Genomic DNA, 17,664 nt, shown 5'->3' on the forward strand with positions numbered 1-17,664 from the left:
CACTATGGCTGTGGCTCACCCATTTGGGACGGGGGAGAGTGGGAAATAGAAGTGCCTGCCCCTTTAAGAGCGCCCCCCCTACCGTGTTGCACCAAGAGTTCACGTGCTAGCTCGACCTAACCTGCTGCCTGCCTAGTGACCCCCGGGCCGAGCAGCTTTGCGCGGCTACGATTGGCTGGCGTCGCGCATGCCCGGCCATGTGATTGGTGGCCGTGAGCGAGGTCCCGCCCCCGCCGGCAACCAGCAGGTTACGTTGTGTGCGAGTGGTTAGTTCCTGTACTAGGCCCGGGCGGGGGCTGCTGGCGAGTAACTGCCCTGGGGGAGGCGGGGTCCGAACCGGCGCTGGGGGCCTGGGGCCATGGTGTAGCGGAGGCGCCGGGCGGAGCAGCGGGGGGCACCATGATCATTGAGAACGTGGACGCCCTCAAGACCTGGCTGGCCAAGTTACTGGAGCCGATGTGAGTGAGGAGAGGGGGCGGCGGCGGCCCGGGAGGGCAGGGAGCGGTGGGCGCTGGCGACGGGCGCTGGCAAGGCTGTGGGCGCGTGCGTGGGCTGGAGGCCGCAGGGTGCAGGCGGCTTGTGTGGAGATGGGAGGGTGGGGGCTGCCTTGTTGCTGGCCCTGGAGACAATAGGGGAGGGAGGGTGCCGTGGGGGGGAGGGTGTTCATGGGGGGCGGGAAACTCGGAGGGGGTGTGTGTGTGAAATGTGTGGCCCGCTGTCTCTAAAACTGATAATCCATCACTGCCTCCCAATCGGGGTCGCAAATAAACTTCTGGGCTCGGCCGGCGAGTTTCCTGGCACCCCAGGCCTCTGCGAGCTCAGGTCCTTATTCCCGCTGTCCGAAAGGTGCCCTGGGCTGTACCCCTGGCATGTGGGCTGTGGGGGAGGCCAAGGGGGCAGAGGCGTGAATGTCCACGTACTGGGTTAGTGGTAGGGCCTAGTAGCTAAGAAGTTCATGCGGGTTTCAGAGTAGCAGCCGTGTTAGTCTGAATTCGCAAAAAGAAAAGGAGGACTTGTGGCACCTTAGAGACTAACCAGTTTATTTGAGCATAAGCTTTCGTGAGCTACAGCTCACTTCATCAGACGCAAGTTCATGCGGTAGCTTCTGTATCGTAACACTCCTATGCTGGCTCATACTTTTCCGTAAGCAGAGCTTCTCTTAGAGACTGTCCTTTGTCAGTGGTCTGAGCGCAGGACTGGGACCAGGGACCTTCTGTGTTCTAATCATAGCTTTGCTACTGATGCCCTCTTTGGCCTTAGGGAAGTTAAATAAATCTCCCTGGCCCTCTTGTAAAATGGGGATAATAATTGTTTTCCTACTTCACAGGAGTGTGAAAGATTAATTATTTAACGCTTGCACAGGGCTTTGCGGACAGAATATGTGGTACTTGCACCATATTTTGACGGCTTGGGAGTTTTTGGTTTCGGTATGCATTTAATCTTCAGCTGTGCAACATGAGTTCAATTCCTCCTCCCCTGCCTCGCAAACACACAATGTAAAACAGTTCATAAAATAAATCTTCAGTCACATTGAAAAGGTGGCAAAAGTTTACACTCAAAATCCACTCTTGAGGATCTTCAGGAAACTTCCCAGGCAAACTTCTGAAGGATTTTGATAGTGTGCCATTTTTCTGTAATTACAAAGAGATGTAGTTCTAAAAGAGTCCCTGATGTACTGGGTAAATATTTGTAAAATATGTATAAATGCACACTCCCTTCATAAAATTTTTCCCAATAACAGGGCTTTCCTGTAATGAAAGCTGTGGGACAGGCTTGTTGGGGGATGGAACTATCTGAATTTTCAGTTTTTATACAGAGGAAAATAGAGGCCTATGTGAATTCACAGTTGTGGAATTTATAAGCTATTCGTAATCTACTTTTTATCACTGAATATATTCTGTATTTGTGTTTGTCCATTTGAAAATTTGGGTAGGCCCTATGACGACTCTAGCTACAATCTGTTAAATAGCACAGTTTTGTAAAATAATTGTCTGTATACGGATACGTTATAAAAACTGTTGCAGACTCGTTTCGTTACATATTTACACGAGGAGTTGTTACAGACTTTACTAACTCGTATGTAGTTATTAAAAGACGTAAACATTGATATTACGCTCCACTTTGCCATAATGATATTAGGGGTCTGTCCTAAACCTATAACAGCAAAGAAATAGAGACTGGCTGAAACTTTTCCCCATTTCCTATTACCAATGGATATTTGAAAATTTAAAGTATAATGTTTGTGATTACAGTGTGGTTCTTTTCCTCTGAATATTTTCACTTTTCACTTGCATTAATTTTGATAAAATAACTTAAATTGAGAATTACAGTATCATGTCTTTATAAACAAAAAAAAGCCTTCAGATGTTTATCTAGCATATTACTGTCTACCATCTCTATTAGATCATCTGTCTTATTATTGATTCTGATCGTCCTTCTAACCTGAGCACTTTCAGACTTCTGGTAGCAAAGCTATACTCTGAATGAATTTCAGTTGGAGACCAGGGTTCTTGGCAAACAGTGTTAGAATTTCTTTGTGGTGCTGGTTGTACATTTGAGATCAATGAGGAGTGACTGTGAAGCACAGATCCTTTCCGGGGTATAATAAACACTTTATGCAAATTTCTGTTTTGTAATAAGCAAGTACTAGAATATCACAGTGGGTCATCCTGAGAGAAATTGGGATGCTAAAGAGGGAGGGATAAAATTTAAAACAAAAAAACATGTTTGGAAGAGATGGAAGCTCTCCCTTTTTTTTTTTGCAACTCCTGAAGCTTTTTTTTTTTTTTTTTTTTTCATTAAATTGTACATGAGGACTGGCATGGAACATATCAACCCCATTTTTACAAGCCTTATAACCTTCCACTTTTTTTGGATTAACCCTTTTCATTACTGTATTTCTATACGTCCTTTTGAAACATAAAATGTTTTTTCCTGCAACCGTCAAACACTGGAAATAAGTGAGCGAATTAGTAGGGTGTAGAGGTGATTGAATATTTAATTGTGAAGTTTTGCCTTTTTCAACAAATAATTTGTTACAAGCAAAAGAACATTTGAGACCTCTAAACTGTTTGCTATTTTCTAGTGTGCTTTATATTGACAATTCCAAAAGCAAGCAAATGTTGACAGTCAAAGGTCATTTAAAAAAAAAAAAGATTTCTAAAATAGTGAACTTAGAATATATACAAATACATACCCCTGGCATTTTGGGGTCCTCTGCATCTATTCACCTAGCTGTTACGTTTGTTGCGTTGTATAATGCTTCGCTATTGGCAAGTAGGTTCTCATTTTTGAACGTTTTCTGATGGCTGAACAGTGTAAGATAAAGCAACCTTCAGTTTAACCAGTGGTACCAGAACATTGTAGTACAAAGGGAGGATGTGTTTCTAGTGGTCTTCACATAGCCAAATAAGGGCTGTTGGGCTGAGAGTGTAATATAATTAGTTTATGATAATAAAGGCACTTTTAGATAGTGAAATCTCTACCTTGAGAGTACTGTGGAAGAAAAGAAAGAAGGTTTGCATGTTGGCTTCATTCTTTTCACTTGTGCTCCTTTGTGATGAAAATGTGTACGTAATACACATTTTTCAGATCTCTTCCTGGTGAGATGTGCTTGGTTAGTCTAGTCTATTCTGGTTGTTAAGACATCATACAACATTTCCACTGTGGAACAGTCTTCCAGGTCATTTTTCTGTAAGTTTCTCTCATTAATGGTGGGGCATAGTTATTTTGGGTGTGCTGTGGTAAGGGGGAGTTGGCCGGAAAGGATAGCATCTGCTTGATTGACCTAAGAATTGTATTGTGGTGGTTTTCACAAGCAAAGCCAAAGAATAAGCACAAGACATGGAAGCTTTTTCTGACATTGTTAGTGGAGCACAAAATAAAATCGAAACATCTCACTGGTGTGCAACAATGGCAGAAGCTGCTCTGTGGCACTGGAGCTAGGTGCAACTGTGGTGTTACTGGATTGCACGACATTATCCTAAAGGTCCAACAACCTGCATTGCCAGAAGACTGTCTTGATGATGCCTCTATAACTACCATGATTGTCCAGAATGTAATTTCTAGTGATTTTCAACATTGTTTAACAAAATCAATTTGTATGTTGCAAACTTATTTCCTCTTCTATTCAGATGTGATGCAGATCCTTCAGCCTTAGCTAACTACGTCGTGGCATTAGTCAAGAAAGACAAACCAGAGAAAGAGCTGAAGGCTTTCTGTGCCGATCAGCTAGACGTCTTTCTGCAGAAAGGTACTTTTTCTGCTTTCTTTGTAATTACGTAGTTTAATATTCAACATAATTTATAAAATTTAAATGCAATTATTAAATTGTGATTGGTGGTTTACAGTTGGAAGGTGGTTGTTCTGCAGCATAATAGTTAAAGTTTAGAAAGGATTGTATAAAGTTTTGTCATGTTGGGGCCTACTCTTCTCTTCCTATGTATAAATATGTTGCATTCATAATGAGATTTAGCAGGGAAATGAAGGATCAAAGGTTCCAAGATCTGGTTTTTAAACAATTTCAATTGAGTTAAAGCCTGTTAAGCAAAAATTAACACTTAATTTCCTTAAACACTAGTGGCCAGGTTTGCAAAACAAAATTGGGCCATAAATTTCACAACAGGAGCTATCAAGTGTAGAGTACTTCTGAAAATCTGGCCCTTATTTAGATGTCAAAATGGAAGCTCAGTTCCAATTGAAAATCTGGCCCCAAATATGGGTGCTGAGAACTTGGAAATCTGACCCTTAGTGACCAAATTAGTGGGTATGGTGGGATGTGTTTGCTCTTAAACATGAGTAATGAAGATGACTAACTTTCACAACACCATGTTTGGAGGATTTGAGGTATTTCCCAGGTGTCTGTTTCTCACCAGTTCCTCAACAGGATGGAGCCATTTTATTATAATAGATGGAAACTTCAGGACTCAAAAGGTGCCACGTCACTCCTGTGCCTAACTAAATCCTCCTCCTAATTGCTGGTAGTGAACCCATGCCATCTTTGTAATGTCAGATCAGAGACTTGATATTCTGGGACAAATTTATCCCAGGTGTAACTCCATTGATTTCAGCGGAGTTATACCAAGACTGATATTGTCCTTTAAAGTACAAATGCCCACTTGCAAATGTCTCTAAAATAATTAGGGTTGAGTGTGGTAGGAGGTGAAATTCAAGCAGCCTTTGAATTTTGACTAAAAAGGGGCTCTTCTTATAGAAAAGTCATTTTGTAAGAACCTCCTTTTTATTGAAAATGGAAGAGCTGTTTGATCTCCCTCCTCCATTTCTGATTTTTTGTGAGGAGCCCTTCCTATTCATGAAGCCGGAATTGAAATGCCATTAAAACCCTTATCTCTTGTCTATGCTTTGAATTTTAAGCAAGTTGAGCACAAGCACAGCTCCTCCTGTGTTAACAATGGTGAAAGCTGCAGCGTAGACAGCACACCATTATTTTTGTCATCATCTAGACTTGCTTTGAGCATCTTTCAATGATGTGATGATAAAAATGTCAGTGTGTCTACACTGTTGCTTCCACTCTGAAAGCTGTACTGTATCTAGACCACAAATTGCCTAAAACTCTCCGTGTAAGCATGGACTCTGTTTACTATAAGTGTTTTAATTAACTAGGTTAAAGAAAACTGACTCTCAAGCTAGGCCTGCTAGATATCTCAGTGAATTCAGCAGTTGAAGTTGAATGATCCTATGAGGGTTATCACTTGTGCACACAATGTGAAAAGTTAATATATCACACACCACTTGCTAATAAATGTAGATTGGTAGATTGTATTTTTGCTTTTTTTTTTTTAAAGCCTATTTTTAATGGACTGCATTGTCTAGGGCATGGAAATGGAGATACGGAGCCTCTCATTTCTAGGCCACTGGTTCAAGTGCAGACCAATTTAATAGAGACTGTAACTTAGTACTTCTCAATGGCCTTTTGGGATCCAGTGTGAAATTTTGTCTTGTTTCCTGTGGATGAGTGTCTAAGTCACAAAAATTGTTGCAGTCGGCAGTCTTATTACAGAGACGAAAAATTGAATGAACAATTGAGATAATTGTGTATTCAGTCCTAAAAGCGGTCCCTTCACCACATATTGAGACGTATTAGCAGGACTATGTGGCGTTGTCCATGCTGCTTCCTATTGTTTTCCTATGTCTATAGCTGTATAGAGAACATCATTTTTTAGGGCTGTTATTCCAGTACCTAGCACCACTAAAATTCACACAAATTTAAGATAAGGATTTTTTTAAAGTAATGATATTTTGCGGTTGGATTTTGGGGAATTGTCTTACCAACATAGTCCTGACAATAGACTTAAGTCAAGATGTATAATCAAGTTTTGTGTGTATCTTTCTCCTCAGAAACTTCAGGTTTTGTAGATAAACTATTTGAAAGTCTGTACACAAAGAACTACCTTCCTTCCCTTGAACCAGCAAAACTAGAACCGAAGCCTGCAGGTCAGGAAAAAGAAGAAATCAAAGAGGAGGTAATGTTAATTTCCCATCCACCTGCTGCTGTGAGCTTCTCACACCAGTCCCTCCACCATCCACTTTTGTAGGAAGTTTTTATAAAAACAAAACATGCTCTGAACAGGCTCTTTTGTGGCTAATGGTCTGTGCTACCATCTCTGAGCTTGCAGGAATGCTGTAAAGGTGGTGTGCTCTGTCCATTGGGTAAGGGAGCATTTTGTCTCTTTTTGCAGACACCTCCCTTTGATCAATGTGGGAGTAGCATTCCGAACTCTCATTCAGCCCTCCTTGGCAGTGAGGAATGACACTACAATGGACAGATTTAAGGAATGGGGAATGATGTAAAGGCCTTGATAGCTACCTCAAAAGATGCATGTAGATTTCCAAAAGACCACTACTCTAGGTGTAGCTATTGTGTATGCAGTATTAAATGCATAACAAATGGAGTTGTTGTGTTTTTAGAAAAAAGAAAAGGAGTACTTGTGGCACCTTAGAGACTAACCAATTTATTTGAGCATGAGCTTTCGTGAGCTACAGCTCACTTCATCGGATAGTCTCTAAGGTGCCACAAGTACTCCTTTTCTTTTAGCGAATACAGACTAACACGGCTGTTACTCTGAAACCTGTGTTTTTAGAAAAGTTGTTACCAATGAAACATGTTAGCAAGCTTTTTATTTTTTTAAAGGAATTTATCCTGGTTATAATACAGCTTTCTTTCCACAGCAGCTGCTTTTTATACTCCTATTCATTGTTGCTCAGAATAATAAAAATAAAATGGAGGCGGCCAAGGTGTGTGCCCATCATCAGCCTTGTGCACTTCATTTGTATATTGTACCCCTTTCCACTACCTTTTTTTAATTATATTTATCTTTTTAGGCTGTGTATTCCCCAGGACAGGGAACCTCTTCCTACAAGTTTGTAAAACACCTAGCATAGTGGTGCTCTGATCCTGATTGGAGTTTTTGGTAGAGAATGCAATAGAAATAATTCTCTGTTCTCTGGATGTACTGTCATCATGGTTCAGTGAAATTCACAAGCCTGATTTAAGTGATGTAGTTATTACAGAAAAGAGCTGGCTATATTTAGATAAGGTCAAATGGGATATATGATATTCTGACCCCCTTCTCCTGCTTTATGTGCATGTATATCATGTACTCTTAGAACAACTAGAAGTTTCCCTTCTAAAATCTATCCTTGATAAGTGAACAATTGGGAAACAAGGCTTAAGACAAATGCCTCTAAATGGATTTTTCATATATCTGCTGTTGTCTGAGAGTCTACATACAGATATTGGAAATATCTTGCTATACTTTCGTAGTCCCGTCTGCAATGTAAGCAATTAGCCAAAGGTCATGGAGGCAGTAAATGATCACGCGTTGCGAACTGTCAATCGGGCCTCCAAAGAATAGTCATGTAATGTTGGGTTTTGGAAAGGGAGACATTTCTCTGCTAAAAGTGTAACATAGTGTAGATGTAAATCTACACAGTTCAATCTAGCTATTTCTAGATTGCCCTTCATTGTATCTAAGGACCATCTCTTAATACCAAAATTCTAATTCTGAAATACCATTTGATCCTGAGTGAAAGTTTATCATACTGCATCCTTATAAGTCTATCACTTCCTTTAATGCCATAACATTTGTATTTAGCTATAATAGTTCATGTTAGAACAGATCTTAAAACTGCCATTGTTCTCTTGTTTCTAGAATTGAGTATTTGGGTTTCTTATGTGGGATTGCAAGGGATCAGGACATGATACAGCCAGTCCTAGACCAGAATGTCTTTTAAACTCATTGTGAAACGTTGTTTGCTGTACATCTAGAGATGTTTTGGGATTCCTGTAAATGGAATGACACAAGCTTAAAATAATGCAGACAAAGGAAGAATCTTAAACTAAAATATAGTTATCTTGAAGGTTTTATAAAAGGTCATTGCTATCTCCGCTGTTGCCATCAAAATTATTAATAATTTATAAGTGATTCACTGTTTGGGACAAAATGGCTGCCAATAAACTTAGAAATACTACAAGGGATCTTTTTCAAACAGACAAAGTTATGATGGAGCTGAGTAAAAGCACCAGTGAAATTGTTTTTGACTTTTGTTAATGTTTGTGAGAAGTATGACCTGTACAGTACTATCCAAATATATGAATAATTTACCACACCCAGAATTCGTATTAATGATGCAACTACATATGAAAGAAGGCCTGCAAAACTGCATAGTTTTAAGTTCCTGTTGTCTAGGAAATCTTATGTAGAAGATCCTATTTGCTTACAGTAAGGAACCCTGCAACCAATTAGAGGATGACACACTGTTTTTCTTTAACTTCAACACCTCCTATATAATATAAATTTAACCCAAAAATAGTCTTCTAATTTTGGAAAGCTTTACTGACAAAGGGAAACTGAAAGCCTTTAAAAAGAAAGACATGAACATTTACAACCCTGCTGCTTTGTTACATACAACATTAAGACAACAGGACCCCTATGCTAAAACAGCTGCTAGCTGTGGTTTGAACTAAATCTAGGTTTATTTCTTTGTATTTTTTAAAGCTGTTTATGTTTAATGATGTTTGTTAAATAGATATTTCAAGAGTCGTTTGAGGAAGAACAAGATGGCAGGAAAAAGAAGTATCCTAGCCCACAGAGAAACCGTTTAGATTCTAATGAACAAAGGTTAGTATTGCTGTTTAATCACAAGATGTTAATCTCTTTCCCTTTCCTTGCTGGCCAGAGTCTTTAACTCTGGATTTTCACCTCTTGAGCCAGTAATTTTACCACAATGCCTACGTGCTCCTCCCTCCCCTTCTGCCATCAACCTCCAGTAGCTCTTTGATAGAACATAGTCTCCTCTGAGAACACCGCAAAGTGTCCCACGGGCTGATGCTTAGGGATATTTAAGAGTTCCATCTATTCACCCACATTTCAGAAAGGAGAGAGAGTGGAAGAACATTGGGGGTTTTTTATGCACAGTATTAACAGCAGCTGATGATGTTGGCCATTCCAGGAGCCTGTTCTTTCTTGTGAGACAGCATGGCAATAGAAGCACATGTTGGTGCCACTGTCTGAGTAGAGTGAGGAGTGAAGAACATTTACCATTTGTGACTCCAGACTTGTTCCGTGGCTTTGTTTCTCTCAATGTATGTGGCCCATACGTACATGTCTTTCAGAACCAGAGAGAAAAAGAGAGATGATGGCAAATGGAGAGACTATGACAGATACTATGATCGGAATGATTTATATAGAGACAAATACGACTGGCGAAGAGGCAGGAGTAAAAGTCGTAGTAAAAGCAGAGGGTTAAGCCGAAGTCGTAGCCGCAGCGGGGGTAGAAGCAAAGACCGGGATCTGAACAGAAATATTGGTGAGTAGCCAAAATGTTGCACTGGAAGAACATCTGACTCATTGTAGTGATTAATGCAAAATGTATTAAACAAACCAAAGTTGGATGCCTATGAGTTGTTTAAGAACTCTGGCTATGGAACTGGCTTGGAGAAGTACATGCTGCTGACATAATTAAGGCGCTGTTCTGTAGTGTAGCATAGTCAAGGGAATTAGGTTTTTTTTAAACTCCATTTTAATTTATTCATAAGTGTATTCCAGGGGATGTATGCTTCTGGTATTGTGCTGTCTGTTGATAAAACATACTGTTGTTCCAAAATGCTGATATCTTTTTGTGCAGAAGTTGATTTATTCCTATAAAATTGTTTCAATTTTAGGAGATGTGGTTTTTTAATACTTAAGTAGAACCATGGCACCGTGTTCCATTGGCCTTGTATAGGGAATCCAGGAACTGAAGCGATTGGCAGAATAAAATGTTGTGGATTTCAGGGTATGTTAAGGAGTGTTTGTCATTCATTCCACATTAGAGGGAAAAGTTGCTTTCATTTTCAAGAAAGGAGAATGGTTGGATGAATGTGAGCTTTGTGAGAGCAATGATCAGTTTCTGAGGTGGAAACTTCTTTGATGCCTTGGGTCTACAGTGCTAGCATTTTAAGAAAAGTAATTTTACACAAACTGTGTAAACATTCTATGTTCTGCATGGTGAATAAGTGAGTTTGTATTACTGTGTAATGTCCACTAACCATCTATGCATTCCATTTCTCCAGGATTTTGATATACCTAACAAAAGCATGAAAACTTACCTGGTTTATTTTGCTAATTTTTTTTTTTTAAAGCTGAACACAAGGAGAGAGCAAAATTCAAGAGTGAAAGGAATGACATGGAGAGCTCATATAACACAGTGTCTTTGTCATCCAGTAATTCTACTGAACAGTATTCCTCTGCGCAGTCTATTCCCAGTGCTGTTACTGTGATTGCACCTGCTCACCATCCTGAGAACACAACAGAGAGCTGGTCAAATTATTATAACAATCATAGTGTTCCCAATTCATTTGGCAGAAACCCTCCACCTAAAAGACGATGTCGAGATTATGATGGTAAGAAAGCTATCGGTTTCTCTCCAACTTCTTCCCTAGTGCCTCTTATTTCTTACCTCTCATAAATTCTTTTATTTTTAAATATATCTACTAAATTCTTCACTAAATGCAAGCAGTAAATGAAGATTAAGTGGTAGGTAGATTATTTTTAATGTAAGGATGCATTATTTTTAATGAGCCTGCAATTTGCTTGAATAAGATTTAATCTTGCTGGAAGTGATTTACTTGAAATCTGACAATTCTTGGCACTGGCAGGAATGTATTTAGTTGATAATTCTACAGCTGTGCCTTCGCAAATACTGAGGACTGCTACTGGGTGAAGTAAGATTATAGGGTTTGACATAAACCGGGTGATTTTTCTCTCTGTCTTCCCTACCTACCCATCCCCCATGTTGCTGTTGAAGTTTGTACACTGTTGTGGAAACAGTTCAGATTCTTTGACGCTAAACTAATATTCCAACTTGAATTCTAGTTTGAAGTTTTATTTAATTGTGTAAAATGTTAGATGAGAAAATGCTGGACTTCTTAAATGCATCTATTTGTTCTTTAGTGAGAAATCACAGAAATAGTGATAGTTGATTAAATCTTATAGTCATCACTTTTGAAGTTCTTGACAAATAGTGATGAAATTGTCTGTCTGTCTTTGCAGAGCGAGGATTTTGTGTACTTGGCGACCTTTGCCAATTTGATCATGGAAATGACCCTTTAGTAGTAGATGAAGTTTCATTGCCAAGCATGATTCCTTTTCCACCACCACCCCCAGGACTCCCCCCTCCTCCTCCTCCTCCCCCTCCTCCTGGAATGCTAATGCCTCCAATGCCAGGCCCAGCTCACAATATGAGAATGCCAGGCCCACAAATACATCCTCGACCACCACCTCCTGTTGTGCTTCCTGTATCAAGTAAGTTAAAATATTGCAGTAGGTTATTTTGTAGTCCTAATATGAATTACTTGGCTCCTGTTAAAAGAAATACTTATATTTACCCAAAGTAATAGATTGTTCTAGCTTCTTAGCTATCTGTGTACCGTACAAAACATTACTAAAATGAAACTTGGAAGGCAGTTTTAAAAATGTAGTGTTCACAGCACTATAAATGACTAATATAGAAACCAGAGACACGGTGGGGAATCTAACCATTCCCCATTCATCAGTGTAGGATTGAGCATTTAGATTCATGTACTTAGCACTTCAGTCTCCAATAAGTCACACTATAGACTCAGTATAATATATCCCTTTGATTAGTAGATACTCACAACCCAAAGCATGTTTAATACAAAGGAATAGATGCAGCTGTTCATATACATGGGGCTGATTATTGCTGACAGTTAGATGACCTTTTTAGGTTAGTCTAGTCAAAAGATTCTCACATTTAGTTTGAAACTCCTTACCAATCATATAATATTCAAATAACTATTTTAAGGCAAATGTATGCGGTCATCAAAACTGAACTAGCTTACAGGCAGAGGTTTCAAGTTCTGTAGTTGTCCTGCTAGACTTGGTAATAAAACATATCTTAATATTTTTCAAAATTTCATCTCTTAGCTGTAGAACGTCCAAAATAAAGAGGATGCATTCTAGCACATCGAACACTTCTGGTTGATTATGGTTTTTAGGCTTGTCAGTGGTGGCTGAGTTTCCCTACCCACTTCTCCACTTCGTGCCAATGTATTTTGCTGCTTTTGAGAAACATTGGGGCATAGATTGTGCCTGTGAGAAGAATTTTGCAGAATACTGGAAACATAGACTGGAATAGTGTGTTCCAGCACTATTTTACTCATTACATCAACACAGTACATGTGACATTCTGTGGACTAATCAGCCAGCTGCTGTTGGAATAGGAATAGTCATACTCCATCAGAACTCTCCAAGCATTCAGCATTTGGGCCTCCTGTAAATTTTTCAGATAAGTGATATTCAGAAAATTGTATGAATGATTAAACCTCAATCTTTTTTTGAGGATTGAGTTTGCTAGCCTTCCCTCCTCCTCCCCCCCCCCCCCCAATAGTGCTATTGGTCAACTTGTGTGCAAAACTCAAAGACTTCTGAAAAGACTTCAGGATTCAAGAACTGTGTGGGGATACATTTAACTTATATTTTTAATACAAATATAAAAGGAAATGAAATTAAAATTGTCTGGATATGGAAAAACATACACACACACCCCCCCCCAACCACCTACTACGAGTACATCTGATCAGCAGAAAAACTACTTGGAGCTGCTTACCACCTTTTTTTTTTTTTGCTCAATAGAAACCAGACTATAGTGCAGTCTGATCATGGTTGAGACCTTCTTAATTGGATGCATTGCATGATTCAGCCACTTTCTGTGGTCCCTTTAAAATATGAATAAAAAAATCAAAGCTGTTCTCAGTTTTTGTACTGGACTTAAGTAGAAAAGAACATAATAAAATAACTCTGAGCTTGAACACACAAATGCTTCTGTCCACAAAAGGGTTAATTCTTATCCTTGCAGTTCTTCTTTTAGACCTGTAGTCTAAACCCGGGGTTCTCACAACAAAATTTTTGGTGGCCTCAGAGTGTGGCCGCCAACTCTTGTTGGTGGCCACTGACAGTTTTTCCTAAAATAGTTTTCCCTAAAGTTAAGTAATATATATGCACATATACATGTCCAAATCATAGTAATTTATTTATGCAAGAGTTTTTTTTGCAAGCTCAATAATAAAAATACCATATGGTTGTCTCTATCCTTTACTGGACCTAAACAGAATAGAAACACAAATAAGGTGCTTTGCATGCACTTGTCTTTTTCTTTTGTTTTGTGTTGTTAAGCTAGCTGGGAGGCCATGAAAAGTGATATTAACAAACATACAAATACCACTTTTCACAGCAGACTTACTCAGCGCTGGCAAGCCGGAAGACAAATTAAGCCTTGGGTGGGGAGGTGGGTAGGGAGTCAGCAGGGGCTGGAGGTGATGTAGTATATGGATGGGCGGCTGGAGGCTCCAGCGAGGACTGGGGGTGGTGCACGAGGTGCTGGGGGCCAGAGCCCATGGCCAGAGCCCACTGCCACATGGCCGGAACCTGCCACCCACCACCCCAGGGGTGAAGCTGGAAGTCTGAGCCCCACTGCCATGAGCAAGATGGTGAACTCACACCAGCTGTCTGCTCCTGTGGTGTTTGTGGCTCCAGGGGAGGGTCACTGCTTTGCGGCCCCTCCCTTCCCCATCACCACCCAGGAGGCTGATGCTGGCTAAACAGCGCTATTGTGATCTTGCTCTCAATGAGATTTTATTCCCCTGGTGGAAGTGACAGAGGATCTGTTCTAGCAAATGTAAGCCCTAACAATAACAGTTATTGTCTCCAGGGGAAGAGAGAGTGCCTTTTAGTTTAAATCTTTATTCTTTCTGATAAAATATCATTGAGTAAATGACCCAAATGGCGTTTCATATACAGAAAGTTTTTATTGCTCTCAGACTAGAAAATATAGCAATCTCAAGAAACTTGGTTATAGTAAAGGTTGAATATAAATGTACAAACAGTTCAGTCCAAACTTGTTCAGTGTCAGTAGGGCTGTGAAGTCACTGATCTATTTAATGTTGTCATTATAGGACCACCTTTAACACAGTCAGGCTTGATGAATAACCGTGACCAGCCTCGGACAAGTTCAGTGCCCAATCTTGCACAAGTGGGAGCAAGACTACCTCCTCCTTTACCCCAGAACCTACTGTATACAGTATCGGAACGTAAGCAAATGTCTCTTAATCTGCCTGGGATAAAGTAGAGTTAAAACTTCTTCTGTTAATGTTGTATAATATAAATGGTGATTACTTTTACTTTCTTGCAGTGCATACAAATCCAAAAACATTCAGTCTGGTGGCTCTCCCCCCCCAGCACACGGAGCACTAACCAAGGGAAAGAGTTTTAGACCAGACTAATAAATCTAGTTCACCCCAGGATCCTCCACATTCCCTGAGGATGCAGAGATCCTATGCCACGGTCACACTGCTTTAAGGAGACGATGCCTGGATGAAATTCCATTTGAATGATGATCCCTCAGCTAGTAATGTGAAACTATTGGCGTAAACCCTCAGTATTTACACTGCAACTTGTAACCTAGTGTCACACTTAAACCTCTAAATAACGGGGGGTGTTTTTCCCTCTGTCATTCTCTCAGCCTTATTTTTATTTTTGGCCAGTTTTAAGGCTTCTATTCTTGATTATGGTAACATCTTTTAATTTTCTATTAAAATAAATATATGCAGCTACCAAAATAGACTGCACCTCCAAGTATGTTGGAACCAGAAAAGCAAGCTAGAAAGATAAGACTTCGTTTATATTGTGACTTCATTGTAATTATCCAAAAGATGAATGTGTCCCTCTTTAATATGGAAAATGAAGAGTTTTATATAAAACATAATATATTCAGTTACTGCTTTCATCTGTCTGGTCACTGGATAACCTTAAATGGTTAACTTAAATCCAACAATATCTTTAGTGCTACACTACTTGTTGCCTGTAATGAAGAGTCGATTGGCATTTCTGTTTTCCTTGTTCTGAAGGGCAGTGTTGCTTTAGCTTCCTCAGTTACCTTGCTGAAATCCTTGTTCATTTATCTCCAAATACTTCCAGTCCATGTTGTCCCCACATGATTCAATTGCAGGGTTTTTCTTCATGATTGATTAATCAGTCTTAATTCTTCAGATGTTACTGATGCTTTGACACTACATAACTTCTCTTAAATTCTCACTGTTGCCATCGGAACACTCGCTGACTGTGCCCTTGAAATCAGATGGGATACAACAAAGGAGCAACTAGAGGGCAATTTACATATGCTTACAGAAGTCCTCAGCAGAATCCAGATCTAAACCGCTTTTAAAAAATATCCAAGATCAAGCATTTGTCACTCTTGCTTTTTCTGAAAGAATACATTTTAAAACTTACAGTATGTATTGGGGAAACTTCAATGGCCTCTTGACAATGTGGAAGACTGGTTTGGTGGATTTTTGATACTTGGTGTCAGATGAGTCTCTCTAGTCAGTCATTCCGTTTCCAGGCCATGCAGTATTTACTTGGAATTTCTGGAAAAAATTTCTGGAAACCCTCCAACTCCTGGTTTTGTGTGGGATTTTTTCCTTACACTTTTGACAGAATGAGACATCCATGATGTGGCATTTGAAAGGACCCACACTTGCTCTGTTTCTCCAACCTAGCTTCTCTTGTGTTCTTGGGTCTTAATTGCGATCAGCCCTAAGATAAATCGCCCTGTTAAACAATAATAGAATACCATTTATTTAAATATTTTTGGATGTTTTCTACATTTTCAAATATATTGATTTCAATAACAACACAATACAAAGTGTACAGTGCTCACTTTATATTTATTTTTGATTACAAGTATTTGCACTGTAAAAAAACAAGACGTATTTTTCAGTTCACCTAATATAAGTTCTGTAGTGCAATCTCTTTATCATGAAAGTTGAACTTACAAATGTAGAATTATGTAAAAAAAACCAAACCTGCATTCGAAAATTAAACTAAAATTTTAGAGTCTGCAAGTCCACTCAGTCCTACTTCTTGTTCAGACTATTGCTCAGACAAACAAGTTTGTTTATATTTGCAGGAAATAATGCTGCCTGCTTCTGGTTTACAATGTCCCCTGAAAGTGAGAACAGGTGTTCTCATGGCACAGTTGTAGCCAGTGTTGCAAGATATTTATGTGCCAGATGCACTAAAGATTGATATGTAACTTCATGAAATATATGGCAGAAGGCGGGTAAAACAGAGCAGGGGACATACAATTCTGTCCCAAGTAGTTCAATCACAAATTTAATTAACACATCATTTTTTTTAACAAACGTCATCAGCAATGAAGCATGCCCTCTGGAATGGTGGCTGAAGCATGAAGGGGCATATGAATGTTTCGCATGGCTCTGAAGTTTTACATTGTTTTGGTTTTGAGTACAGTTATGTAACAAAAAAATCTTCATTTGTAAGTTTCACTTTCACAACAGAGATGGCACTACAGTACTTGTATGAGGTGAGTTGAAAAATACTGTTTCTTTTGTTTATCATTTTTACAGTGCAAATATTTGTAATAAAAATACACTTTGATTTCAATTACAAAATAGAATAAAATATATATGAACATGTAGAAAAATATCCAACATAAACAATAAAATACCAATTGAAATTTATTAAATAACAGTGCAATTCAAACTGGGATTAATCGTGATTGATTTTTTTGAGTTAACTGCGATTAATCAACAGCCCTACTTTATCCTTTTTGATTACTATGATCCTTAATGTCTAATTGGAGAGACAAGATGGGTGAGGTAATATCTTGTATTGGACCAACTTCTGTTTGTGAGAGAGACAAGCTATCAAGCTTACACAAAGCTCTTCTTTCAGGTCTTGGAGTCAGATAGCTAAATTCTGTTTGTTGGCTCATTTAGGGGGTAAATATTTTTGATCAAATTATTGCCTGATATTTCAGCTGTTTTAGAATTATTTGAATGTAGAACATGTCTTATGTACTACACTGAGCACATAGCCCTTTTCTCAAGGAAAAGAGATTGCACAACAGAGTTCAGCTATATCATCCTGAAGGTCCATCTCCCTACCCACCATGCCCTGCAAAATACATGGGTATCTCCTTTCCTTCCCCTCAGGCACTGGAATATAATTAGATTTAGTGCAGAGTGCCACAAGGAAACCCTACTGCCTGGCTTATTTATTAAAAATAACCCACATGGCTTAAATCTTCTTTCATTTCTGAATTGAGGAGCAGCATGAAAAAGGT

General features: G+C 39.3%; 1 protein-coding gene across 2 annotated transcripts in view; it reads left to right on the forward strand.

Moving 5' to 3' along the window:
* The first annotated feature begins 304 nt into the window (after nt 1-304).
* Nucleotides 305-17,664, forward strand: part of RBM27 (RNA binding motif protein 27) — a 39,835-nt gene continuing 22,475 nt past the window's right edge. For both annotated transcript variants that reach the window (XM_077823919.1, XM_077823920.1), the window contains exons 1-8: nt 305-458; nt 4,134-4,252; nt 6,358-6,482; nt 9,049-9,140; nt 9,635-9,828; nt 10,643-10,903; nt 11,553-11,804; nt 14,474-14,608. In XM_077823919.1, coding sequence (XP_077680045.1) covers nt 400-458; nt 4,134-4,252; nt 6,358-6,482; nt 9,049-9,140; nt 9,635-9,828; nt 10,643-10,903; nt 11,553-11,804; nt 14,474-14,608 — 1,237 coding nt within the window. In that variant the 5' untranslated portion in view covers nt 305-399. The remainder of the gene's footprint in view (nt 459-4,133; nt 4,253-6,357; nt 6,483-9,048; nt 9,141-9,634; nt 9,829-10,642; nt 10,904-11,552; nt 11,805-14,473; nt 14,609-17,664) is intronic.

Source organism: Eretmochelys imbricata, chromosome 8 (genome assembly GCF_965152235.1).
Source record: "Eretmochelys imbricata isolate rEreImb1 chromosome 8, rEreImb1.hap1, whole genome shotgun sequence".
Taxonomy (NCBI): domain Eukaryota; kingdom Metazoa; phylum Chordata; order Testudines; family Cheloniidae; genus Eretmochelys; species Eretmochelys imbricata.